Raw genomic sequence first — 26,296 nt, 5'->3', positions numbered from 1 at the left:
GCCCTTTTTTTTGCTCGACGGGCCAAAGGAAAGGGGGGGGGGGGGGGGGCGGGATCTGTGGGCGTTAAGGATTGCTGCTGTCTAGTGGGCTGCCATTTGGTTCATCTAACTATGTGCAACTATCTTTTTTCAATTTCCCCGCATGCCTGATGCTGTGCGGAAGACGAGGGGCGGGGCAATGTGTAAGGCTGATGGGAACCTGGCACTGTCAGTTGGCATTAGAAGCAGCAGGAGGGGGGGGGGGGGGGGGGGGGGGGGGGGGGAGGTGGGGTCTGCACCGCTTAGAGAGGGGCGGGCTTGTTTTACCCAGCGAGCCCATATAAAACGGAAATGGAAGTTTTGTAAATGTTTTTCTTTGTGTTTTCTTTTTAGTTCTCTCTGTACACACGTCTATGTGTGCGAGTGTGTGTGCGTGTGTGTGCGCGCGTGTGTATGCACAGCAATAACAGCAAACAGCAACACTTACGCAATACGACGCCTTTGAAAGATGAGCGCCCTGCCAAATGGGTGGCAACAACGAGTAGCTAGCTGAGGCACATGGCAAGGACCTGCACTTTAGTTAGTTTTTGGGTTGCAAGTGTTGCTCTTTATGGCACTTGACGCCCTGCCAAGTCGGGTCCAGCCCCAGGCGCAGGCTCGGGCCAAGCCATTTGGCGGGCAACTAGTTCCCCTGGCTAACCAGCGCTTGGGACTGGGCACCTTCTCTGCCGTCGGTTCATCGTGTTGAATTCTATTCGGTTTGCCAGTGCACTGATAAGAAAATTCCATTTTAATAGCTGCAACAGTTATGCATATGCACTGTTATGCATTGATGTATGTGCAACAAAGTGTGTGTGTGTGTGTGCCAACTTTTTATGGACCCTGTACAGGGTGATAAACTCGGGTTAGTTAGACCCAAGAAAAGGTTCAACTAATCACAGCTTTAACGTGCAGCTTTCTCACATAGTCTTGCTTGCTTGTGAGGTGCTTACTTTTGTGAGACACTGTAAACATGCAAATGCACTAATATTATCAGCTTAGCTGAGAAAAGCTCACACTCTCGAGCGCTTAACAAAGCTCAAGTGTTCACCTGCTGCTCAAAGCTTTCGCTTACAGCTTTCTCACCTGACTTGGCGCATGTTTGTGAGGTGGTTACTTTTGTAAGAGACTGTAATGTGCATAAGCACTGGCATTAACAGCTTAGCTGACAAACACTCACCCTGACGAACACTAGACAAAGCTCAAGCGCTCACCTGCTGCTCAAAGCTTTCTCACATGACTTGACTATCGTTTGTGAGGTGCTTACTTTTGTGAGACACTGTAGACATGCACAAGTACTGGCATTATCAGCTTAGCTGACAAAAGCTCAAACGCTCACCTGTTGCTCAAAGCTCCCGCCGGAAGCTTTCTCACTTGGCTTGGCGATCGATTCTAAGGTACTCGCCATATGCGTAGTGCCCCGTCAGTTGCCGTTGACGCGTTTGGCTAATAATAATAACAAATATGACGCCAGAGCGAGTCAGTTGACTGAAGAAAAAAAGTTATAAAACGTGATACAACGACGATAAAAAGAAAATAATGCCAGAGGCTGCAATCAAGGTCAGACGCAGCAAATGAAAAAAGAAGTGTAGTCCATTAAAAGCAGGAAAAAATCTATAAAAAAGTTCAAATAAAAACTAGAAGAGACAAAGTGCATTTGTCTGCGTGTCTCCGCGACGAATTCAACAAGCGCCCGTGAGCTCGCAATTCAATTACGGGCAACAAACAAAAGAAGAAGTCGGCGATAAGATAAGCGCAGAGAGAAACCAGCCAAAGGTGGGTTTGCTTAAGCAAATTTGCATCGCTCGTCTGCCAAATAAATTTCCAGCTGATGCCGCAAGCTGCCAGCCAGACAAATTGTATTAGATCACAGACACCCACCCATAAATGCATATACCCTATAATATATATCTATAAAATAATTGATTGATTGATGATGAATGAAAAGGCAAGAGCGGAAAGCTGAAATGTTTACTCTGAAATGTTTACTCTAGTTATCTTATCTTATGTAAATGCACACTAAACTGGGGTTTTCAGTAATTCCACCCGCAAGTGTGGAAAATCAAGTGTGGAAAATACAATCAGTTTTTCAAAACTTATTTTCCAAGTTCTTTTTGAACAATTCCCTCGAGAAGTGTTCCACACTCTTCATAAAACAAAATTCACTTCAATTCAGTTTAACACATGTTTCGCACGCGTGGAAAATGGGTGAAAAGTGATGCCTTACATGTGATGCAAGAAACTTGGGCGCGGGCAAAGCCGGTTAATTGCCGCTAGTATACTATATAATGCCTATATTTATGGTAAGTCTCGATTTCAATGCTGCTGTCGTTGTTGTTGTTGTTGTTGTTGTTGTTGTTGTTGTTGTCGTCGTTGCTGCATTTGTTGCTGGTTCGCGCTTCAGTTGACGCGTGCACAAATACATTTTCCCGCACAGTTATGCATATTAAATATCTGGGCGGTCTTTTATGCCAGTTATATGTATGCTCGCAATACCGCCGCCAAACAATAACGGCATTTGCATGCCAAGGCGCTAACAAATATGCCTCCATCATGACTTGGCCATTCACTTTGGCTTCTCGAATCGCATCAAATAAGAACGCGAGCAAATGCCCGCCGGGCATATAAATTGGGCAAATCAGCAAAATGTTAAGCATACGACGCATGGGCCAGAGGAAGAAACTGAAGCTTAGCAAAAACGAATCCAAATGCCCAGATACCTGAATGTTTAACAAATAGAAAAACAGCCCTAGTTCACTTAAATAAAGAAACCAAAAAACTTTGACTTTGACAAACGAGATCTTAACTCTTGCGTACATACATGATATGCATGATGTATGATATTTGATATGTCAGCTTATGGCCATATACTGGCATTTGCCAGTTCGGCAACGGAAAATCAATAATATTTTTATAAATTATATGCGAAAATCTAGTTACATTCTGTTGGCCATAATTATGATTCATGCAATAAATAAATCAAAATACTTGTGATCGAATTGATGTGTTCCGGTTTCGACAAAATAAACGAGAATAAAACAAAGCGCCACAAAACATTTGAAGAACTTTCAAATTGAAATTCCAATCAGGTTCTAAAACAGTGGAAATTATTATGAATATTAACAAGTCGCAGCTGCTGCTGAAGTCGAGTGAAGCGGGAGAGTCGGGCGGGCAGAAAAGTTGCCAATTGCGTAATTATTATGTGTATATAGGAATCTGTATACATATAAGGAGCGCTTTGCTGCTGTTGTTTATATAAAGAATTTACAAAGTACGCAAATTGGCAAACATAAGCGTCTGGAGTTTAGCTGCCAAAGAGCTGCGACAACAACAACAACAACGACGACAACATGAGGCGCCATGGCAACAACAATTTGCAATTATGCTGCTTGATTACGAGCTTGTCAATTGCGTGTAGTTTGCACGCTCTGCTGGCGAGTCGTAAACAAAAAGCCTTAAACCATTGCCAAAGACCGCAGCAACAACAACTCTAAAGCCAAGTAATAATTAAGTAAACGCAACTGAAATGTAATAATGAAAAGGTCTCTGCCTTGACACACACACACTCGAACACACCTCTCCTCATGCGGCTGCTGCTGAACTACTTGCAACAGCCGCAACATTCAGATGCATTCATAACTTGGCCAACGGGCTACTCAGCTATTCACAACATGCAAATGAAGAGGCTTTGCTTGTTAATTTTAACCATTGCCGGAAGTTCAGTTGACATTCGAATGTCAATTATCGACTGACAACATGTTATTAAGTGCACTCGACTAAATGAATTCATTTCAAGTCAATTGCCAAATTGTCAGAGCTGCAAGCCAGATTTTTTCAATTCAAAGAAATGCAAAAGCTTCGAAATGCCTGAAATAACTGCAAGTTTGAAGTTGAACAAAAATATGGCAAGCATTTATTTGAACAGGCTTCAATAATTGTTGTCACATCGCTTGGAATTATTTTCTGCTTTGCCACAAAAACAACAAATAAAATAAATAAATAAATATGAATTTAACATGCATTCACAAGACGGCGGTCTAAAGGAAATACTTCAACAAACATGAGTGTGATTAGGTGGGTATGTGTGTTAGTTGTGTGTGCAAAAGTCAAAGCAACTTTACGTCCCGCTGTGTTGCAAATTAAAATAAACATATTTTGCACTTTTGCCTCTCTATGCAATTCTCATGAATTCAAGTAAGCTCTACACGTTTTGATGTTTTCATCGCAAGTCGTTTATATTAAAAAGTTGTGTTGTTAGCATGAACTTTTTTGAATGAATATAGGTGCATATTTATGAATGCATATACATGTACTAGCGGGTACTGGGCGAGGGGAATTTGAACCTGTGGCTATATAGCATATTTGAGGGTACCATTTTTACATGAATTTTGATCAAGCATAATGTTGCCAGACTTAGATGCCCAATTGATCTAGAGGCCACCAACTGAAAACTTTTAAGGACTGAAGCAAAGTTCTGGTAAAGTTGTGCCAGTTATGAAGTGCCGAATGTTATTTAACAAAGAGAAATGAATCTGCAGCTCACATTTCGTAAAGCTGTTTGCTTAAAAAGTAAAAGTCAAAGTAATTTCTTTGTATACCTAAACTTATTTCTTTGCACACCATTTTTTCAGTTTCTATACAAATTGATTTGTGCTGCATATATCAAGAGCCACACACGCACACACACACAAGCGCGCACACATACACAACACATTAGGATGATTCATTGGACTATCAATAGCATTCAATTCGCTCGACTGTGCTCATTCATATTCCCAGTGCTCGCACAGCACTCATCAGCATGCATTCATCTCACGGCGTTTGGATGCAGTTTTGGCCACTTGGCTGTTCCAGATTCGGTTTCGGTTTCTGTTTCAGTTTCGGTTCCTGCAGCTGCATTGCGCATACGCCTCGTGCGCCGGCATCTAGTTTGCCGCTGGCATTGCCTTTGGCCTGAGCTGCAGCTGCCTTTTTGCTATTAACGTGCTCATTTTCACATTTCCAGGCGAAGCTCTGCATCCTTTGCCTGTGCATTGTTGCGCCAGATACAGAGTCCGAATAAACAAAAAAACCCAAAAAAAAATGTAGGAAATATTAAAATTTATGATGACAAACCCGTCGAAAAAACTTTTCAACGCCAGCTGCAAAGATTTGCTGGCCAAAAAAAGGAAAGAAAGAAAGAAGAAGCACACAAAATGCAAGTAAAAATATACATTTTTTATGCGATGAGTTTATCAGAGCTCTGTGTGCATGTATGTGCACACACCCATATGAGCAGCGGCTTTTATATGGCGTCTATTGGTTGCCCATGGAGGCTGGAGTTGCAGGAGCAGGGGGAGGCGCGGGTGAGGGCGCGTGCAGTAGATGATATGAGAGCGGCGCGTTCGGTAGCTTTCAATATTCGCACAGCTTTGAGCTTACTTTTTCCATTTCCCAGTGTCATTTTTGAAAAATTGATTTATGGCCAATAGAGCGCGGGGGCGTTGCTTTGTGCGACGGGCGGCGGGCTGGGTGGTGAGGGTCGGCGGGGGACAGCACAACAATCCCAAAGCGGCACAAAAACCTATCAAGTGTCCGACTTTGTTGTTGTTTATACTGTGTGTGTATGAGTGTGTGTGGGCCAAGAAATATATTCATTGAGGCTTTGGACCAGCCGCCATTTATACTGAAACTTTCCCAATAACGGAAATAGATCAGTTTTTAACTAGGCAAAAAAGAGAGAAGAACAATTTAAAGCCGCCAAAAGCAATTGCTTTAAGCAATACATTTACGGGATTGTGGCTTGAAATGTATGTTTTAGTATGTGCGTGTGTGTGTGTGTGTGTGTGTGTGCACCGGGTCAAAATGAGCCGTCAATTAAAACGCATCAAGCGCAAACAGACAGCAGCAGAAGAGCATCACCTCAAGCTGAGGGACCTATAGATATCCTGTAGAATATTTTAAGGTTCTTTAGAATATATTTTTTGTTAGCTGCTTTTGAATTTTTCTTTGGAAATCTCTAGGAAATTGTTTAAGTGACCATGGAGAACTATTTGATAACTTTTTGGAACACTTTTATCTTTCTTTTTCTTTAAAATTCTCCATGAACACTAAAGCTGAGATATTTCTTACAGCTTGTAGATATTATTAGATGCGTCCTATTAATTTGATGCCATATATAAAATACTTATACATTTCCTGCATGGTCTCTTTTATTCTGCCTTATACGCCAAACAGACCCGGCCAACTTACTGACTTGTTATCTACTATCCATAGCCCTTGGCTTTGATGGACTTCCTCCACGGTCTCTTTCTTTGTTATCTAGTCTAGTTTTAGCAAACGTTCTCCATGGTCACCTTACTATTATAGGTATTTTTCTCTGTATGTACCTGCTAAATATACGAAAACTTTGCTTAACAAGCTAAATGCGCCATGATCACTTTAAATGCACCGCATAGTCCTCCGTGGTCACGTGAATTGAACCACTTAACCTGGTGCAAATTTCCAAATGCACCCATACACACCTGTTATATACCCTTTACCGGCCAGATATTGGGTATTATGACTGCAGCAACAACCAGAACATGTGCGGCCCATCAGCAACAACAACAGCAACAACAACTTCAGCAAACAACTATAAAAAGGAACAACAAACGTTTACAAAAGCAATTGCTCATTTTTGCACATTTTCCACGCCATGGAAATGTACTTTTCCTCCCCAACACCCACAGCCCCCCCCCCCCCCTTACCGGCCGTTTCGCGTGCGCTTGAATAAATGAGAATTTCGTTCGACTGTTGCCGCAAGCCTCATTCCCCTTTGCCACGCCCCATTTTGTGGCAGGCAGCCAGACAGTTATGGTTGCCTTTCAGTGTAGTACAATAATTAAGCGTTGACTTGTTCAATTACCAAAATGCAATTGCTTTTAACCACGCAACGCCGGGTCGGACGGGGTCCGCTATTTGGCCTGGCCACGGGCTGGCTGCCACCTCGAGCGCATTTCAGCTGCAATGAGTATTTACTGTACTTATTCGCGTTGTCGTTGTTGTTGTTGTCAATTTGCATGCGAAATGCAAAAAGTTGGCGTCCATCTTTGGCAAGTTTTATTTTGACGCCTTTGTATTAAAACTGTCAGCAACTGTTGGCCGCGTGTTTTAATCAGAGCAGAACTTTGGCCGACAGCTAAAGTCCTTTTGTGGCATTGTGGCATTTACTGCAGCTGGCCACGTGGCAAGTAGTCGCATTCTAGTCGCCATTCATTTAGGCCACAATTTTAAAATGCATGGCGGCGTCTGTTGGCTGTTGGCCCAGAGTTGTAAGCGTGCAGCTGTTGCATGCCACATCGATTTGGTGCACAAGCATCCAAATGGTAATGGTAATGGTAATGGGCATTGTTATGCTTATGCATGAGCTACGTGCCACACGTCCTGCCAGGCCAGGCCGGGCCGGGCAGGCAGTTGCCTGTTGTTATCTGTCGCATCCACGTCGATTAAGCCAGCGCCCAAGTTGCAGGTTGATGTTGCAAGTTCGAGGCACGCTTACGCCTTATTTATGCGCATAATTACTGCGATGCTCAATTTACATATGCGGCCCAATCGGAACTCAAGGATTTGCTCGCATACAAAGTGCGGCATTAAAGCGCAGCGGCTTAAATTGCAACTGCAACTTCAACAGCAACTGCAAATGCAACAACTGAGTACAAAGCGCGGCGCCACACAATAAAGAACCAACAACTGAATTGCCTCATTATGTTGAATAGTACGCGGCAAATAAAAACTTCGCACTTAATACAAAGGGCCACACGTAGCACAGTTGCTAAGGGGGGCGGGTCGTGCAGCAAAGGGGCGTGTGCCGCTGAAATTTATGCAGCACAAAGCCGCGTGGCAAATGTGAGTAAGCCAAACGACATAAGCAGGCATAAACACTGCAACAGCACTAGGAATACATACTCCCCAACCACCCCAACACCAACGCCACCCCCAGCGACCACTGTGGGTGTAGATTTTGTTTTGCGGCAAATGCGCCATAAAGCTAGCAGCCAGGATCAGGCTGTGACCTCCCCAAGGCTTCCACTTGCATTTGCCTCACGCTCAATGTGTGTGTGTGTGTGCGTGTTGTTGCCGCTGCTGTGGTGTGCTTTTGGGAGCTGCTTCTGTCCGTGTGCATGCGCCACTCTAATAAAATTTAATAAAAAACGTGTTGCCTCGCATAATGCATCGACAAAGAACGGCGGGGCGGCGGGGCAGCGCGTCGGCGGGGATGGTGCAGCGCGCGCTTTTACATTTCGCAAAAAAATGTTTGTAAAAAATTTAGTAAAGCTTCAAATTGATTACAACATTACATAGTTGCGCTTAGAGATTGCCAATAAACTATGCGCGAGTAAATTTATAACCTTCATAAAAGGTCTTTAAAAGAAGAGTGCTAAAATTATTGAGCTTTAAGCTAAAACATAGAATTTAAAATGTATTTTTAAGCTTTTCTTGAAGAAAATCAAAATATATTTGAAAATACAAACATATAAAACTTCCATTGCTAACGACCTCATTGTACAAGTGCAAACATAAGAGAGGATTTTTTGAAGTTTTGCTTAAATTCATATTATTTTAATATAAATATTAATTTTAATTTCAATTGCCATTTTATTGCTGATAAATTCCGAACAAAAGCTCAAGCTTAAAACCTTATAAAACGCTTTAATAGATTTTTAACAAAAAAGCTGTGCTTTAAGCTGAGACAACGTTTGCGAGTTGCTTTTTAACATTATTTTTTAAGTATTTATATGATTTATAAAAACTCACAATAAATATTAATTTAATTCATTATACATTTTTAAAAGGAGCACACAAGAAATAAAATTTTAAGTTTTGAGCTTTAACGCAAGTCGGTACTTTACATTTTTTCACAGATAACAACCGAAGTTGCAAAGCTTAAAAGGAAGCTTTAATTCAAAATCGCTTAAAGTTCACAAACGAAAAATTATTTAAGCTTTTCATATTTTAATTATTTTTAAACAGTTTCGCTCAGTGTGGTATACCGCCAGGTTTATCGAGATAGTTAGTTTATACTTTGCAGAAAAGTTTTTTTTAATGAATTCACTTTAGATATAAGTGCACGATGAGTACACTCAAGAGTTTCGTTCAGTGTAGGCAGCACCTCAGTGGCTAACCGCATGTCAGCCACGTTCACAGCATATCAATATGCCACATTGGCTGCTGCCAAGCAGCTAATATGATAACCCACTCACTCATACGTTTACGACTAATTTTGACAGGCGCTGCAAGTGGGGCAAGTGCAGCGGAGACGCCACAAACAAACTGACAAACTGGCAAACAGAGGCGAATCGAGAGACGGAAGTCAGCGCATTAGGCATTAGCTGTCGGAAGGGATACGTGAGCGTATTGCAATCAAAATCAACGCCAGCTATTGGCAGAGGAGACCGCCCACAAGACCGCCAATGCAGATGCTCCATCTGGAGTCGACTCCATGGGCAAGTGTGTCTCCCGGCAGTCCACGTGCCCGAGCCCCCGAGCACAACATCAATCTGTGCTGACAATTGCCCTGTCCCACCAAGATTTGGCCCAGGCCCACAAAATATGGCAACAGCTGACAGCGAGTAATGAATATATAGCCACAACAACAGCCCCAACAGATGAGCCGACATTTTATTACCACATAAGCCGCAGACAAGAGCACGAGCAGCCGCATCAGCAGCAGCAGCTGGAGGAGCAGCAGAAGGATGTTGTGGCACTGAAGACAGCTGCTGTGCTGCACATTGAGTCTGTCTATAATCATTTGGATGCCCATGCGAATGCGAATGTTATTGGCAGTACGCTGACAGGCAACGCGTATGCCACTTGCCAGGAATTTTTGCTGCACGAGCTGGCGCAAACACTCGACGAGCAGCAAGTGGAAAGCATAACTCCATTCCCGGCAGATAACAGCTCGAGTGGCATCAGCCGCCCAGCAGCCTGGCAGCTGACTGATAGCGATAGCGCGCTTGAACAACCCATTCATGAGCCATATAAGGTGAGTGCTACTGAATTTTTATCGATCTGCCATAACAATTTACGCTTACAAGCCGTGGACAGTTTACTGATTGAAACAAATATTGACGATTAATATCATTAATCTGTGAATATTCTTAAGCTTAAGAAAGTTTCACGAGCTATAGCTAAAGCACAGAGAAACAAAATAATATACTAAGCTGAACAGATCTCAATAAGCCCTTAGGTCAAAAAAGTATTTTCTATCTATGCTCGCTAAAAAATATCTTAAAAGTATTATAAGGTGCCTTAAGTATGACATGAAACTGCTTTTACTTGGTGACTGATTGACTGCCTGATTGACTGACTGATTGAATAACGGATTTTTTGACTGACTAACTGATTGATACAACTTATATGTAATAATTGACTGCCAGATTAACTGACTAATTAACGGTCTGATTGATAGACCGATTCACTCACTGATTGACTGACTGACAAGTTGACTCACTAGTTAAATGAATGATTGACTTTGACTGATTGATTGGCTAACTGTCTGATTGACTAACTGGCTGACGTAATCCTTGAATTACTGATTGGCTTATTAACTGACTGCTTGACCGTCTGATTGACTGACTAGTTGACTGACTGATTGATTATTTGACTTTTTGATTAACTGACTGATTTGAGATAAGCATGAGGTTTGGCAAAATTCTTACAGCAAGGGGGAAAAAAGTTTGGATAACTCTTGTATAAAAGTCTGATTTGCATTCCATCATCTCGTATATATGTAAAAACTCAATAAAAAATGTTTAACATATTTTGGAGTGGGAAATCAGAGAGCCCCTTTGCATCTTTCGAGTAAAGTTGGAGTGTAACTATTATAATGCCACTTATCTATGTTAAATCAAAATTAGGTTTAGGGTGTATTCTTGTCGATTGCTTGCAACCATTGGTTAATCATTTATTTGAATTAATTTCAATATTGATATTTAAAAAACCGTTGACCAGCACTAGCACTTACTGTACTATTCAATTCAACCCCTAAGCAAACACACACACGAACGCTAGATGGCGCCACAGTGAAAACCACCCTAATTGTAGCTTAATGCAGCCCATTGTTTTGTGTGTTTCTGCGCATGATCGGGCTACGCTCCGCTTCAGCGGACAAGGCATACACTTAACTGAGAGATCCAGAGCCTGCTAGAATTTTTCAGCCAGGCCATTCAATTTTCCGAGCGCTGCAATTTCACAAGTGAAAAACTCAAGAAAATTTATCTAACAGAAAATAAAAAATCACAAAAAAAACGCAGAAAGTTGAGAGAAAAAGCGAAAAATATTAATTGCAAATAGACGTTGCATACTTTGTGGCAGTGCGGCAAAAGCTTGTGGCAGCAATTGTGAAAACAACAATTTGCAGCATAGGAAAACTTTTTCAAGGACCTTCAAAACTTGCCGTACGGCAGCGGGTGTTAAATACCCACAGTGTGCGGGTGTGAGTGCGCGTGTGTGTGTATCTGTGAGAGAGTGTATCTGTATTTGTGCACCTGCCTCAAGTGCAATTATAAATGGCGTAATTTGCTGTGCGGCCGTGTAATGAGCATTGCTTTAAGCGTCTCGCAATTGGTGGCAACATTAACTCAGGCATTTGTGGCAAGTATCAAAACGGCGACCGAGCAGCATTCAAGTAGCGCCAAAACGCAGCAGCAGGAGACTCGCGGCATTAGCGAGTGCCTCTGCAGCAGCCGACGTGCAACATGGATGAATGCGACAACCTCGTCGTCATCACATTAGCCACACACGAGGTAGCAGAAACCGAGCAGCAACAGCAGCAACAGCAACCGCAGCCGCAGCAGCAACAGCACAAAGAAAACGTTGCCATCATCGATGACAACGCGTCGGAATTAGAGGAGAAGCAAAAGCACAGAGACAATTCCCGCAGCCGTGCCACAATCGAGGAGGACGCAGCAGTTGACGCGGAAGTCGAGGCAGTCATTATGGTAAAGACTGTGCCACACACACGCGAGTTACACTCTTTGTAGTTACACAACATTGTAGATACTTTTGTATCTGTTTGGACAGCTTTGTGCTGCATGAGTCATGCATTCGAGTAGTTAGATTTGCATAGACGCACACTGAACAACTGCACCAACACCTCCACCCAGTCAATCAACCCCACTCAGCCCCATTTTGTGATTGTCTTGTATTGTGTGGCAGCAGGCAGGCAGGCTGTGCCCCATTGTCTGTGGTGCTCATCTCTATTGACCCGTTTTTGCTTTTCAACACATTTTAATCGCTTGCTTAACCTGCTTTTCTAACAAACCAACCCACCCACCCACAGGGCCAAACGGAGAGCAAGAAGCACGGCGGCAAGGCGAGCCGACGCCACAATGGCAATGGCAGCACCCAGCTGGAGGTGGGCGAGCAGCAGCAGCAGCAGCCGCACACCAAAGGCACCGCCATGTCCTTTGGCTTTCGCAAGAAGCTCAATGGTACGCCCAAAAAGTTCAAGAAACTGCTTGAAGGCAGCGGCGAGGTGCCACAGACAGACACAAAGGATGACAATGGCAATGCTGGTGAGTAATGAGCGCGCCCTGGCAAGTGTTATGGCTTTTTAATTTGAGCCAATTTGGCGCTGCCTTATAACAAGTCAACATGCCAGCTACATTCAACTTCCCTATCTATGCCACCCACCCCCTCGCCCGCCCTCTTTCTACGCAGCTGTTCCCGTTCAGTTTGAGAAAGTGGGCGTTGCCGCTCAGAAGACAAATGCGTCCAATCGCACAGGTGCGGCTGGCAAACGTTTTGGCTATCGCGGCGCCGTGCCACGCCCCGCATCCGCAAGCCTCACAACAACCACAAGCGGCAGCGAAGACACCGACGAAGCGGCCGCAAATGCCCAGAACAACAACTGCAACAGCAGCAACAACAACGGCAACGGCAACAACTCCGGCAACGCGCTGGTGAGCAATCGTAAGTGGCAACAAAAAAGTACATCTCTCTACTCGGCAAGCCGAACCTCAAATGCCCTTGCACAAATATATTATATATATATAGTATATACTCCTAATAGTCCTTTATCTGTGTAAATAACACTGCCTTAAGACATCTTGAAAAACATAAAACTCTTATTTCATACTATATCAAATCACTGCTACCAATTGCATCTGTATAAGGTGCAGACATATTGCTCAGGAAAAGTATACTTAGAAAACAGAAAAAATATCCGCACAAAAAATCCTTTTAAGGCCGACCTCCCTTAAGAACTATAAGATAGAATATGAATTGATATGATATATGATATGATATGTGATAGAGGTCCCATCCCTATATGATAGTAGTAGTAGTATCTTCGTATAATCTCTCCTATGATATAGAAGTCTGATCCAGCCGACTCAGACATGCAAACATGTGTACAAAAAGACTTGTCCCTGCATAGTTCCAGTAAATAGTTTGACAGATCGGGAATATATAAACTTTATAAAATTAAAAATGTCAGTTATGCGTTGCATTGCGTGACTAAGCTGCAATGTTCCGCTGCCAGGGCATAACAAATGGAGGCAACTCTTTGACACATCTCTAAATGTATGTCTCACCTCTCCCCCCTACTCCAATCCCTCTTCAACGCAGTGAAACGCCGCTCCAAGAGCGCACACGCGGGCCGCACAATTGATGGGGAGCCGAAAATAGCTCAGCCAAAGACGCTGACGTTCAATCTGAACCAGAACACAACCATCGAGTATCAGCGTCGGCAGTTCTTTGGCGAGATTCCGGATGAGGGCAACGCAACGGGCGCAACACGGCCGCGCTACAACTACAACAATCTGGCCAACATGCATGCGAATGTCATGTGAGTAACTAAACCTAGAAAATTCAACCTCGAAACACCTGACCAATTGCAATCCTTTGTCCGCAGAGTGCGTCCCACGCCCGCTAGTTTTGCCAAGTTCACGCTGCAAACGGTCAGCCTGCCACGTCCGGAGTATCCGGTGGCCATTAGCCTGACTGCGACAACGCCGACCACGCCCAGCAGCAGCGTGCAATCGCCTGTGCCCGCACATGCAACGGGCGCCCGGGCCAAGGAGGTGACCAGCACTTCGCGGCAACATCCGCTGACCTCGATACACGTACAGCCCAGCCGGCAGCTGGATCAGAAGAGCGTGAAGCAGTTGACCAATAATACGACGCGTCGCGGTTTCTCGGGCAGCCGCGAGATAAGCGCCGATTCGGGCATAGCCAGCATGGACATGGCCGTGGACTCGGGCAGCAGCTCCGGCGGCAGTGCATCCAGCTCCAAGCGCAGTCGCAGCCGGCCACGAAATTTGCAGATGGTGATGAGCGGTCGGCACACCTTTGAAGTGCGCGACATAGACGATCCGCCTTCGAGTGAATCAAACTCTTTTGTAGAGACCTTGGTGTTGCCCAAGCTGCCCACGGATAATAGTCAGGCGACGCCGCTGCCGCTGGTCGGACTCGTTCGCTCCAATACAGTGCTCAGCCGCGAAAGCTATGAGCGACGTCAGTCAACAGCTGGACCGAATCAGGACGCGACTCCAGAGACGCCGCCCAAGCCCAAAGCCAGCAGCTCTGATGATAGCGAGAGCGTGGACGAGGAGAAGCTTTATCTTGACTCGTCCACCTCCGAGAAGAGTGCCAAACAGCTGAGCCACAGTCAATCGTCCTCCATGTCCTGGCGCTGCCAGGCGGGTGAATCTCTGGCGGCCAAGGATTGCAGCAGCATCAGCATCACCAGCAGCGACACACAGGCGCCCATTAAAATAGAGGACAAGGAGGAGGACATGTCACTGGGTCTGGACGACATGAGTCTCATCAATACAGAGATGCAGTTCAGCACACTTTGTAAGTATATAAAGATCTCATTTAATCCGAGGTCCTGAGTCATATCTGCCTGTTACCTACATTTGCATAAAATCAAATAAAATTTTTTAACCCATTGTAAAGGTAGAACAGGGCATACTCTATGGGCTAAGTTGCCCACCCCGAATCCAAAGACATGCTCCTTCTGTTATACGATGTCCTGACTAATAGTTGATTTTACTTTTCTCCAGCTTCAATGACGGAACCGGCACCCCAGACCGGCGTCAGCACCGCTGGCCCGGAACACTTGCTCAACATGCACATTGTGGACAACCGTGAGGCGGTAGTGATGCGCCTGGCCAGCGAGCGTCCACGCTCCTTTAACAATGCGCTCAATGAATCCAAATTTGCAGAGCTGGCGCTGGCCAGCAGCAGCTGCCTGCTGCTGGATGACGAGACCTCGCCCACAGACAGCCTGGTCAGCAGCACCGAGGAGTCGGACGAGGCGGCGGGCAAGCTCAAGAAGCACAAGCTCAATGCGGAGCTGCAGCAGAAAGACAACGATGTGGACATTGATGATATTTCGCCAGTGCTGGAGCTGGAGCTCGATCCAGCCAGTCACAGTCCCGTCTCGCCGGGCACACCCACGCACGCCTCCCACTCACTCTCACTGGGCTCCGATTGCGGCAATCTGATCGATGACGAGATTGCCGATCAGCCGGCGCTGCTGTGCAACAGCGAGGCACCAGAGCTGGCCACCGATACGCCCACATTGATGGAGACGCACACCACCGGATCGCTGCGCTCGCTCAAGAGCCAGTCCAAGGCGCGCACGGCACTGCAGCAGGCCATAGAGCTCAGCCTGAGGACGCCGGCCGCGGTGCGCCGGGCGGTGCTTGAGAGCGCCGAATCGCTGGACACACTGTCACCCTGCGATTCCATCTGCTCCGACGATCTGATGATGGACTTTGATATGAACAGCAGCGTCGACTCCATCGATCGCACCGCCTCGATGCGCAGTCGCAGCGGCTCCGATCTGCACAAGCTGAGCGCAGACCTCGAAGCCGATCAGGCCGAAACCGAGGCGGAGCTGCTCGCCCAGCTGGAGTGCAAGGGCAGCGATGTCATGAAGGAGCTCAACAGCCTGCTGCGATCGCGCATGCGACGCAGCGCACCCAGTCCCCGGGAGCGCATCAGGTGAGTCCCATTACAGACCACACCTTGAACACTCGCCCAACTGGTAACTGGCCCAGGCCTTTTCCATTATCCAACTAATTGAATTGGCTGCGTCAGGCTGCTGTCGGGCAACCTGCCAATATGCCCAAATGTTCAAACGTCCAAATGCCCAAATACAGCGGCCTGCTTTTGGCTTTTCCTTTGATTTGGTCTTTTTATTGGCTCTCAGATGGCACAGGGCCAGCAATTGCACTCCCAGTCCCACTCCCAGTTCCATTTCCATTCCCATTCCCGTTCCCAGCACCACTCCCAGCCACTTGAAAGTAATACAATTTCGGCCTAATCAATCAGGCACGAAGCCCCCTCCTTTATCACTCTCGCCCTTTCTCTCCTTGTGGCTCTCTCTCCCTCTATATTTGTGGCCGGCCGACCTCTTTACTTCAATTTAACACTAGAAAGACTTTGGAATTTTAACTACAACTCAAGTGGAAGGGACTTTTCGAGTTAAATAATTAGGTTAAAATAGAATACTCATCTACAATATGTATATATTTTATAAGTAGAAACATTTATTTTCGTAACAATACTATCATTGATATCTGAAAATTTTGGGCATATCTAGAATTTAGCTACAAATAGCTTTTATATAGCATTCAGCTAATATTTACAATTTTCACGGGTGGTAAGCACAAAACTTGCAACGGGCAAAGCCGGGGAATACCCACTAGTTATACATATGCACATACATTTTTTTATATCTTTCCGATATATGTCTATAAAACTTCTCATCTTATATTTTGAAAATCTTAAAAATTTTTAGTGTTAAAAGTTGCAGTCTGTAAACAGTTTGCCAGCTCAGAGAATTGGAATTGCATTCACTCGGTTGGATTGAAAATTGAAATCAGACACAAAATTAGGCAGACAGCATTGGGACAGGTTGAAATTTAAAAGTTTTTTTTTTAGGTTTTTTGTTAGTTGCTTGAGTTGGCCAAAAGGTCGTTCCCATTGCCGTGTTACCAATTGCCGCTCTCAATTGCAATGCCTAAGCGCCGGCTACCACGAAACGTGGCGCGGTCCTGGGGCGAGGGGGTTTCTGTTGCCAAAGCCAAAGCCATAGCCAAGAGGCAACGGCACTTGGCATTTGCCAGCGAATGCCTGTGCCTGCGCCTGGTCGGGGTCTGGTCTGGCCTGGCCGCGGCCTGGCCAAATCGTGGCCGTAGTTAAGATAACATTTTGACTTTGGACTGAGACTAGATGGCGAGTGCCGCATTCTTTTGTCATGGCAACGACAGCAACAATAACGACAACAACAACAACAACCGGCAACGGCACGACAACCTCAGCGACAACGACAACGAAAAGTTGTTTCTGGTTCCAAGCCAAAGTTAAAAAGTTTTGTTGTTGTTGTTGTTGCTGCTGCGCTGGCAGCGGCGCATTTTTATTGCATTGGCAAGGAAAAATCAATTGTCTGCCCCATTGTGAACCTGTTTCGACCTGCCGCTGCCAGCTGGAAAAGCAGCGAAAAATAACTGCAAAATGCCGCTGCCCGCCGCCGCCACGACTGACTGACTGAATCGCTGCATCGGCTACACGCATGCGCCTGGGGATTGCCTTTCCACAATGTATTGTATGGTGAATGTCCCCATAAATTGGCCAGCAAAATGGCCAAGCTCAAACTCAAGTCGACCCACAGCTGCCGCCTGGCCAATATCTGTGTAAATCTTTTAATCGCTTGAACAACCATAATTCATATGCAAAGCATATTGACGGCCCACACTTGTGGCCTAACCTTGGGCCAGCGACAGCCAGTGTAGCCACTCATGAGTCATGAGAGTTTGTGCTTCAGTGTTGCCATCGGGCAAAAAGTGCTGAATAACCAGCTGCCAAAGTAGTGCCAATTGCAGCTGCCAGTGCATTGTGATCTTTGTTTATCTCCTTATATTGTGACTAGTTGCCTATCAGTAATGCCAGAAAGCTTTCTATTCTAACGGCATAGCCACACATAAAGCTCCATTACAACAACAACCACCACAACAACCACAACAACTCCCATACAAAACATTCTTGGCGCTGTTTGTTGCTGCGGCTGAAACGTTGGGGAATTGAAACGTGGAATACGCACACTGAAACAAAATCGATTAAGTAAATATATGTACCTCGAACCTATTAAAAGACTGTTATAATTAACATAATGAATAGTAATCAAAAAATTAATTATAATAAGTATTGATTAAAAGTTTGTGGATATGTGAGGAGACTTGGCTGAATAATCAAATAAACAACAAATAATGTTGTGTAACTTTTTTCAAGCACAATTAACAAAAATTGTCTGCGGTGCGATTCCAGTTTTCCATAAGGTTTAACTGCCCCATTTTTCGAGTCAAGTAAGAGATATCAGTTAGGCACATTAAACTGTATGTTAAATGTAGAGAATATTTACAACAATTTAGCACACAGTTACACGCTCCCAAGCAAACATTTACATAGTAGATATTTGAAGCACTTTTCGGCCACTCTCGGCCCACTGTGCCGTTCCGTTCCCACAAGCGCGCAGCCTTGACGCTCGCGACGCCAAACAACTTGAACCAACTTCAGTATTAAACAAGATCTCAAAGCGTTCGCAACGGTTCGATGCCGAGTGGCTACGTGGGCTAACTTTACGCAATAAATGTTAACTGCTCGGCTTTAGATTATAGAATATCAGAATATTGCCACAGACTGGCGGCTAATCAACGCGCGGCATTGTGCAAGTGTTCGGCTGCGTGGGAGTTGACCAACCCAGAGCCAAGTTAATTGCGTTGTTAATAACCAAAAAGACCAACAGAAAACAAAATAAAAAACTAAAATAAAAAACTATAATAGAAAATAGAAAACAAAAAGAGGAGCCACTGAGCGAATAGACCAGACCGCCCTCGCTGACTCCGCTGTCGATACGCACTGTTGCCTTTTCCATGCCACAAATTCAAAGCCGACACCAACGGCAACAACAACAATAAAAACAACAACCACTAAAAAACAGGCAACGTTTATTATAAAGACGCGCCGCAGGCACAAGTGTCAATGCTTTTTGTGTGAATTTTGTGCAGAAAAAAAATACTCCAAAAAAAAAATAAAAGTTTAGACAAAAAAGAAGTTAACAAAACAAACTGCGGGCTGGCAAACGTGTGAGTAGCAAATGTTGTAACAAATACCAACATAATATAAATAAATAAATAAATAAGTTATTCAACATGATGAAGCGACCACAAAAGGCTCTTTGGTAGTCTGGCCATCAGCCTGGCCAAGTGGCTGCCGATTTCCGCCCAAACAGTCCGCAGGCCCTTTGCATTTGCGTAATTTGATAGGCAGCGGATCGGAAGACAATAGGAAAAACAATTCCAATGCGGGAAAGTGTGTCACATGCAAATGCATTTTCGACAAATTCCCGGGAATTTGATGCCCATAAACGAAAAACACAGCAAAAGCCAAATATTAAATACCCTACAACTAGTAGAATTTCTATAAAAATCTATATTTGATACGGTTTATGATTAAATGTGAGGATATGTGTTTGAGATTAGACGAGATGTCTTGAATAACAGAAAAGTAGAGCTGATTTTCCTCCATAGGAAGCTATATGATATAGTAATCCGACGTTAAAGGAACATGTGGAAGCTCGCTAAAGCTTGGTTGGAGATATCCTCAAAAGCAAAGAAGTTATCCATACAACAATGTTACACACGTTTGATCAATCCTATCACAAGCACATAGTTATAGTTGTTCGATCTGCACCTAGAGAGAGGCCTATGAGAAAAACTTTCAAGCTGAGAGACGAGCTTGCATGGAAACAGAAAGACGGACATGACTATATCGACTCGGCTCTTGATGCTGATTGCACATATACATAGATTTGCCTAATGGGATCAACGACGTCTCCTGCTATGCATTACGCATTGCGTGACAAAACTGAAATACCCCGTAACAAAAGCATTATGAAGAGTAGAGAGGGAAATATAATCAGCTGCAAGTGTTGGCAAAGTAAACTGAGCTCCATTTATGGGCCTAAAGCCGTTGACGCTTCAAGTTCAGTTTCAATTGCTGCGGCAGTTGCAGTTGCTGCCTTTTGTGGCAAGTTGGCCCTGAGCTGTTAACGTTCTTGCCATCCATCTGGGGGGAACGCGGTGGGCTTCTAAGCGCGCTGGCTGGGTACTTAGAGAGACACAGAGAGAGAGAGAGAGAGAGAGAGAGAGAGAGAGAGAGAGAGAGAGGTAGGTCCCCACTTTAGACATGCATAATTCAACAGAATGTGAGACCGTTGACCACAAAATGCCATTGAGTGCAAATACAGATACATTTACGGAAACGTCTACACTCAGCGAAAAAAATTAGGAGTTAACAAATCAAGCAGAAGCCATGGCATGACATATATGTGATATATATGCTAGAGGGCTAGAGCCAATGTCTGGCTCTTAAGTTCGGTTTTTGCTTGAAGCCAGGTCTTGTTTCAAAAGTTGGTTTGTCGCTTACACACACATGAGTTAAAGTTTGGCTTCTTTTTGGGGGTTAAGATTAAAGTTAAGAAAAAAATTGAATTTGCGACTTGGAACCGAAACGGTTCGATTGCAGCCTTGCACAAACGTTGTTCAAAACCAGCCCAAGGCAAATATTATATAAAATTTCTTTTTCAAGACAATTTTTTTAATGCCCAAAACTCATAGATGTTGGACTTAAATACAGTCAAAAATTTAAGATATTTTGTACCTTAACTTCTATTTTAATTATAAATATTTTGTGCTTCATTCAAGTTCATTCTTTATATGGGAATATTTTTTACACGCAATTAACTTGAATTGTGTGCTAAGCAAATTGGAATCGCGTTTTTTTCTGAGTGTATCTATGTAGCTACCAATCTACCTACCTACCTACCTGTCTGTCTGTCTGTCTGTCTGTTCGTCTGACTTTCTGTCTGTCTTTCTGTCGTCATTGCCGCCTCTTCCTCTGTCTACCTGGCAGTCATCGTTGATCATCGCCAGCCAGCCTCATCGTCATCATCATCTTAAGCTGCGCAGACAAAACTTTTCAGGCATGCCACAAGATACAAACCACAAGCTACAAGATACATGCAACAACAACAACAAAAGCAACACCGGATTCGGATTCTCAGCTCAGATTTGCCTTGTGTGTGCGTGTGTGTGTGTGTGTATGAGAATGTTGTGTATGCTGTGTGTGTGTTTTTTTTATGGTTATTAACATTACGACGGCCAGTCGCCAGTTGGCGGTTGCCAGTCTCCAATCTTCGCAGCGTCTCTAATGAAGCGCCCTTTGCTGCCTTTGTTGCTGCCACAGTGCCCGCTCTCCCACTCCCCTTGTCATGCCCCCCCCTCCCACTCCCCCTCCCACTTGTGCACTTCCGTGCCTATGACAAATGACGTTTCACTAAACAAATTGATAAGTGCCGTTAGGCTCCACATGGAGCGCTGTGTCGACGCCTCTGCCGCTGCCTCGCTGATTGCTGCTTGTCAGTTCGCTGGCAGTTGTCGGTTAACGGTTGCAACTGCCACTGGCACTGCCACAATGGCCCCAACGGCGACACTTGCCGCTGGCACTGGGCCTCCGCTAAATATGCGACTCCACACTCACACACCCATAAACACACACACAGTTAAGACAATGCAACTATATGGCAAATCGTTCAACTTAAACGAAACGCGCCGCTCTGCGGCAATACCAAACTCCATTAGCTGCAACTGTTGCAATAATGAACGTTTTGTCATTCAACAACGTCACACACACACACACACATACACACAGGTATCCACTCTTTGTACAGGTATGAAATTTCCGGTGCAGTTGTGCAAAGTGCTCGGCATTGTTTTGATTTCAGACTTTTATTTCACAGTTGATTTCTGCATACTTAAGTACCATATACAAGGCATATATATACCATAAGCCGTAAACCATATACCATATACGATCCAACTAGCGTGCGAATTATGAATGTATCTGTTTACCTTTGTCCAATTTGCATATGGTAGCTAGGCAAACTGAAAGTGTTTCGGCAAAAGGTACTGAACATGCAAATCAAGACTCAAGAGTAAAACAACATTTCATATCATTAGACAGAGATAGGAAAGAGAGAGAGAGAGAGAAAGAGAGAAGGAATATAGCAGTAAAGCTGAGAACTTTTTTAGGCTATGCAAAAAGTAGATCAATAGGTCATATAAAAATATATTTCGATCTCATCTCGGGCAAACAAAGAGCTGTTCAAATCTCTATGAGAAAGGCTTCTTATATCAGATAAAGAGAGAGTTTAAAGAGATGGAGCGAGAGAGAGGACAGAGGATAAAAGGAGAGATTCTTCTCACATATTCTTAAAGCGTAGAGCTTATAAATAGCCTAGCCCTTGTCTGTATTTTGAACCCTAAACCCTTACGTTCTCAGGTTCTAATAACTAGATGACTTAGAGGATTTCGCTAGCTGGATTTCCGATATAGTAAATATTATTGTCATTTCGTACTTAAAATAACTTCCATGCTCAAGAGTTCTGAGCTGCTTCTTTGCTCAAATTGATTTTTCACAAATCATTTTTGAATTTTTTCCTTTTCTATATAAATAATTCACCTAGTTTTGGCTTTCTAAAGCTCTTAATGTGCCATCTTGTAAATTCATGTCAAATTATGGAAATCATAAACGTGATTTTATATAGCTTAATTTTCGCATTTAAAGTTCTCGTCTGTTGGAAATGGAGAAGCATTAAATGTAATGTTTGACGAAGATTAACCATATTTTTCTACTTTTTTTTGCCAGCTTTTAACTGAGTTTGTTCCAGTTTTCTTTTTGGGCAATTACGTAGCACTTTTGCTTTTTGCTTTGTTTTTTGCAGTCGAAACTAATTAAGTTTCCTTTGTACTCTGTGAAAGTCAAATAAAATGTAAACAATTTGTTTTTATACCGCTCTGCATATTTTGATACTCCTTCACGCAATTTGAAAGGGAGTATATTGGGTTTGTCTAGCTGCCCGTTTGGATTTAATATTTGAAATATTTGCATCAGATGACATTAAAGAATTGAATAAGAATGAATAGAATTGAGAATCCCACAGTTTTAAAGCTAGATTACACACATTTTAGCCTCTGAAAATCTGATATCTGTAAATAAATTTTATTTTTAGCCCATTTTTTAGCTGTGAGAGAGTATTACGCAGCCGGTTAAGCCCGACTGCGACATTGTTGTCTTGCTTTTGGCATGTCAATTGGCCATTAGACCTGAGGTATTTGGCTGTGATGCGACCTGGAACTACAAAATAACCATTAAAATTTTGCTTAAAGACAAAATTGTTATTGTTGTTGTTGTTGTTGCCCCTGCCCCCAATGTGAGCTGCTTTTTCAGGGCATTCATTAAGCATTTATGGGGCATTTGTTGTACGAGTATTCAATAGTTTTTTAATAGATTATGCCGTGTTGTATTTAACAATGCGCATGTGTGAGACTTGTTGTCTACAGCAACAACATCCCCCGACCTCGCACTCCCCCTCGCTGGCATCCCTTGTCTACATAGCAACTGCAACACGCAACAGTTGACTTTCACCAGCAACAACATATTTCCATCGTCGATTTATTTGCACCACGTAACCGTCGAGTAGAGCAGCTTCCCAGCATGCTGGTGGCGCACTTAATTGCCCATTGACGGGCGGCCCACTGCGTGTGGCAGCAGGGGGGGAGAGGGGAGGTGTGTGGCGTACCCCCCGCCTTTAATCAATGAATGCCATTTCACTTTCGTTGCGGCCAAGTTTACTAAAGCGCTTTGCTTTAAATAATTGATTAAAAGTAAGAAGATTAAATACCCTTCCTCACAGGCGACATACGAGAGCTTTATAATATAACAGAGTAGTCCGATTTGATAAGACCTTGCAGATATGTGAAAGGAATTGTAAAGCTCGCGAGTGAGCTTTGGTCAATATATCTTGGTAAGCAGAAAATGTTTCCAGTTTTATATTACGACCGATATTTCCTTGATATGATAAAGTAGTCCGTTGTTGATAGAAGTTTGCTTATAATTATATAGGGATAAGAGGTCATAAAGGTATTCCGAAAAATGTTTTCATTCATTATAGTATGGTAGTTCGTTTTGTACCTTAAAGGTGCGTCAGTGACGACTTCTTCTTCTTCTGTACGTTGCACATTTCGTGACAATATTTAAACACCCTCGTCAAGGGTATCAAAGGCTGCAACTCTCCACTGAAGTCTCCGCTCAGCTGTTGGCACAGTGCGCATGTCCGGATTGTGTCATCGTCATCGTCCTGACACTAACAGAAAGTCAATTTCGATGCGTCCAGTCGCATCAGCATGTCCTCCAGTGCAGCCGCATCCTCATCAGCTGCTTCGCCCAGTTGCGTGCGACGTGTGCGCACGGATCTGAAGACCTCGGAGAATAGATTTCTGGCCGGGCAGCGCAACAGCTCGCCGCTGGGCATCAAGCAGCTGAGCTGCGCTCCCCACCACACCCAGCCGCATCATCATCATCATCATCAATTTCACTATGTGCCCAGTTGTGTGGCCAGCAGTGCGCCCACAGCCAATGCAACATATTTGAGGTTTCAGCTGAATCCATTTGTCAAGGCCCAAAGCTAAACTTCGCTCCTGTTTTGGTTTTTCCTACAGCGCCCAGCTGCCTGCACGTGCCACACGTTTGTTGAATCGCTCCCGGCTGCAGGATCAGCAGCAGCTTGGGACGGGCAACGACTCGGACAACAGCTTGCGGTCCACGCACAGCGGCGCCTCCAGTCGCAAGCGTGCCTCCACCGCCTCGTCCACATCGAGCCTGCAGCGACGCCAGCAGCAACAGCAGCACCAGCTAACGGCGACGGCGTCCAGTTCGAGACGCGCATCTGGTCTGGGCGGGAACGCGGAGCTGCATAGCTCATCGGACGATCTGATGTTATATGACAAGTCCTTCAGGAATGCCATGATCCAGGATGTGCTGCAGTTCAAGAAACAGCTGCTGCGACTACGTCGCATTCTACAGGAGGTGGGTGAACCAGTCAGTCAATCATACGGTCATGTCCACATCATTTTCCATTTACATATTAAATTTTCTTTTGCACACACACACCCACACACACTCATACACACACATGCACAGGATGCTGATTCTGCCACGAAGCGGGTAGGTTTTCATTTTCATTTGATTTTTCCAGCTCACAACCACACAAATCAGTTTGAAATGTTGCAGTGGAACGCGTCTCATTCAATTCATTCCGTTTCATTCCACTTGCAGACGGAAACGCTGAATCCCTTCGAGAACGACAATGTGCAGCTGTTTGCGGCCTGCGGCCTGGACAGCAAGCAGTTAAATGACATCGATCTGGCCAGTTTGACCTCGTCCATCACGGAGGATCCCTTGCAGGAGCTAACGGATCTACGTAGACAGGTGGTTTACCTTCAGGTATTTGCACGTTCGTTTTCATTTCGTTTGCTCGTTTTGTCGCGCGTACCTCAAAAACTCAGTCTGAGAGTAACAAAGACTCACTTTCGCTTTCTTACCAACAACAATAACTATATATCTACATATATATATATACGAAGCAGTCATCCGAACAGGAATACAATTTTAAATAGTTCTTTTCTTATCGATATACTATTGCTGTTGTTTTTTAAAGTTTCCTTTTGGCATGTAACATACAAAAGCAGACCAAACCATACTTCATTTATGCTTATTTAAATAGTATCTTATAGATATCTATATCTTATATCTTGTATATTGCTAGCAGAATTCAAACAAATACCAAAACACGCACCTATTCTTATAACTAGCTACATTTAGAAGCAACAATTTTAAGAAAATAAACATTTTTAGCTGTTGTTTGTGAACTCATGCTCCAAATTCCGAATTTATGTATATATCAACTGTTTCTAGTTACAAAAGAAGGTAAGTGGAATGGCAAATTTCATAGGTTTAATGGGTATAATTTCAAATGGAACAATTAGAAATGGACCATTTTTGAATTGGAAACAGAAGATGAAGATAAAAAGAAACACAATTTGAAGGATATGCTTTGAAAGGCTCTCACTTGCGGCTATATAAATAGACAGACCAATTTCTGCCTTATTTCTATTCTTATTCATACAAAAAACTCTACCTTAAGGCGAACATTCAAATCTTCCCATGAACATTCGGAATCTTCCTATGATTATGCTCCACTCAAACTTAGTTTTATAACTAGAAACAGCTTTTTGCCAAATTGCCCAATTATCAATTGTAAACCTGAATAATTTTCTACCTATTTAGGTCTGAGTTTTACAGGCCATAAAAGAAAAAAACTCGGCAAAAAAATCCCAAAAAGTAG

The 26,296-nt window shown here is 43.9% G+C and overlaps 1 protein-coding gene across 11 annotated transcripts in view; it reads left to right on the top strand.

The window, feature by feature from the left end:
* The first annotated feature begins 1,454 nt into the window (after positions 1–1,454).
* LOC115769578 (flocculation protein FLO11) overlaps positions 1,455–26,296 on the top strand; it is a 28,183-nt gene continuing 3,341 nt past the window's right edge. For 7 of the 11 annotated variants that reach the window (XR_004018759.1, XM_030714445.1, XM_030714449.1 and 4 more), the window contains exons 1-9: positions 1,455–1,794; positions 9,267–10,021; positions 12,320–12,554; positions 12,700–12,951; positions 13,609–13,828; positions 13,895–14,838; positions 15,048–15,993; positions 24,612–24,978; positions 25,228–25,395. Coding sequence is in view for 10 of the 11 variants with exons in the window: in XM_030714445.1 (XP_030570305.1) it covers positions 9,479–10,021; positions 12,320–12,554; positions 12,700–12,951; positions 13,609–13,828; positions 13,895–14,838; positions 15,048–15,993; positions 24,612–24,978; positions 25,228–25,395 (3,675 nt within the window). In the remaining variant the exon portion in view is untranslated. Of the gene's footprint in view, positions 1,795–9,266; positions 10,022–11,227; positions 11,979–12,319; positions 12,555–12,699; positions 12,952–13,608; positions 13,829–13,894; positions 14,839–15,047; positions 15,994–24,611; positions 24,979–25,227; positions 25,396–26,296 lie in introns of those variants that run through there. The other 4 variants (XM_030714446.1, XM_030714453.1, XM_030714454.1 and 1 more) reach the window with 4 other exon arrangements.

Source organism: Drosophila novamexicana, unplaced genomic scaffold (assembly GCF_003285875.2).
Source record: "Drosophila novamexicana strain 15010-1031.04,08,12 unplaced genomic scaffold, DnovRS2.1 tig00004554-arrow-pilon, whole genome shotgun sequence".
Taxonomy (NCBI): Eukaryota; Metazoa; Arthropoda; class Insecta; order Diptera; family Drosophilidae; genus Drosophila; species Drosophila novamexicana.
This window is presented reverse-complemented; position numbering and strand designations above follow the sequence as displayed.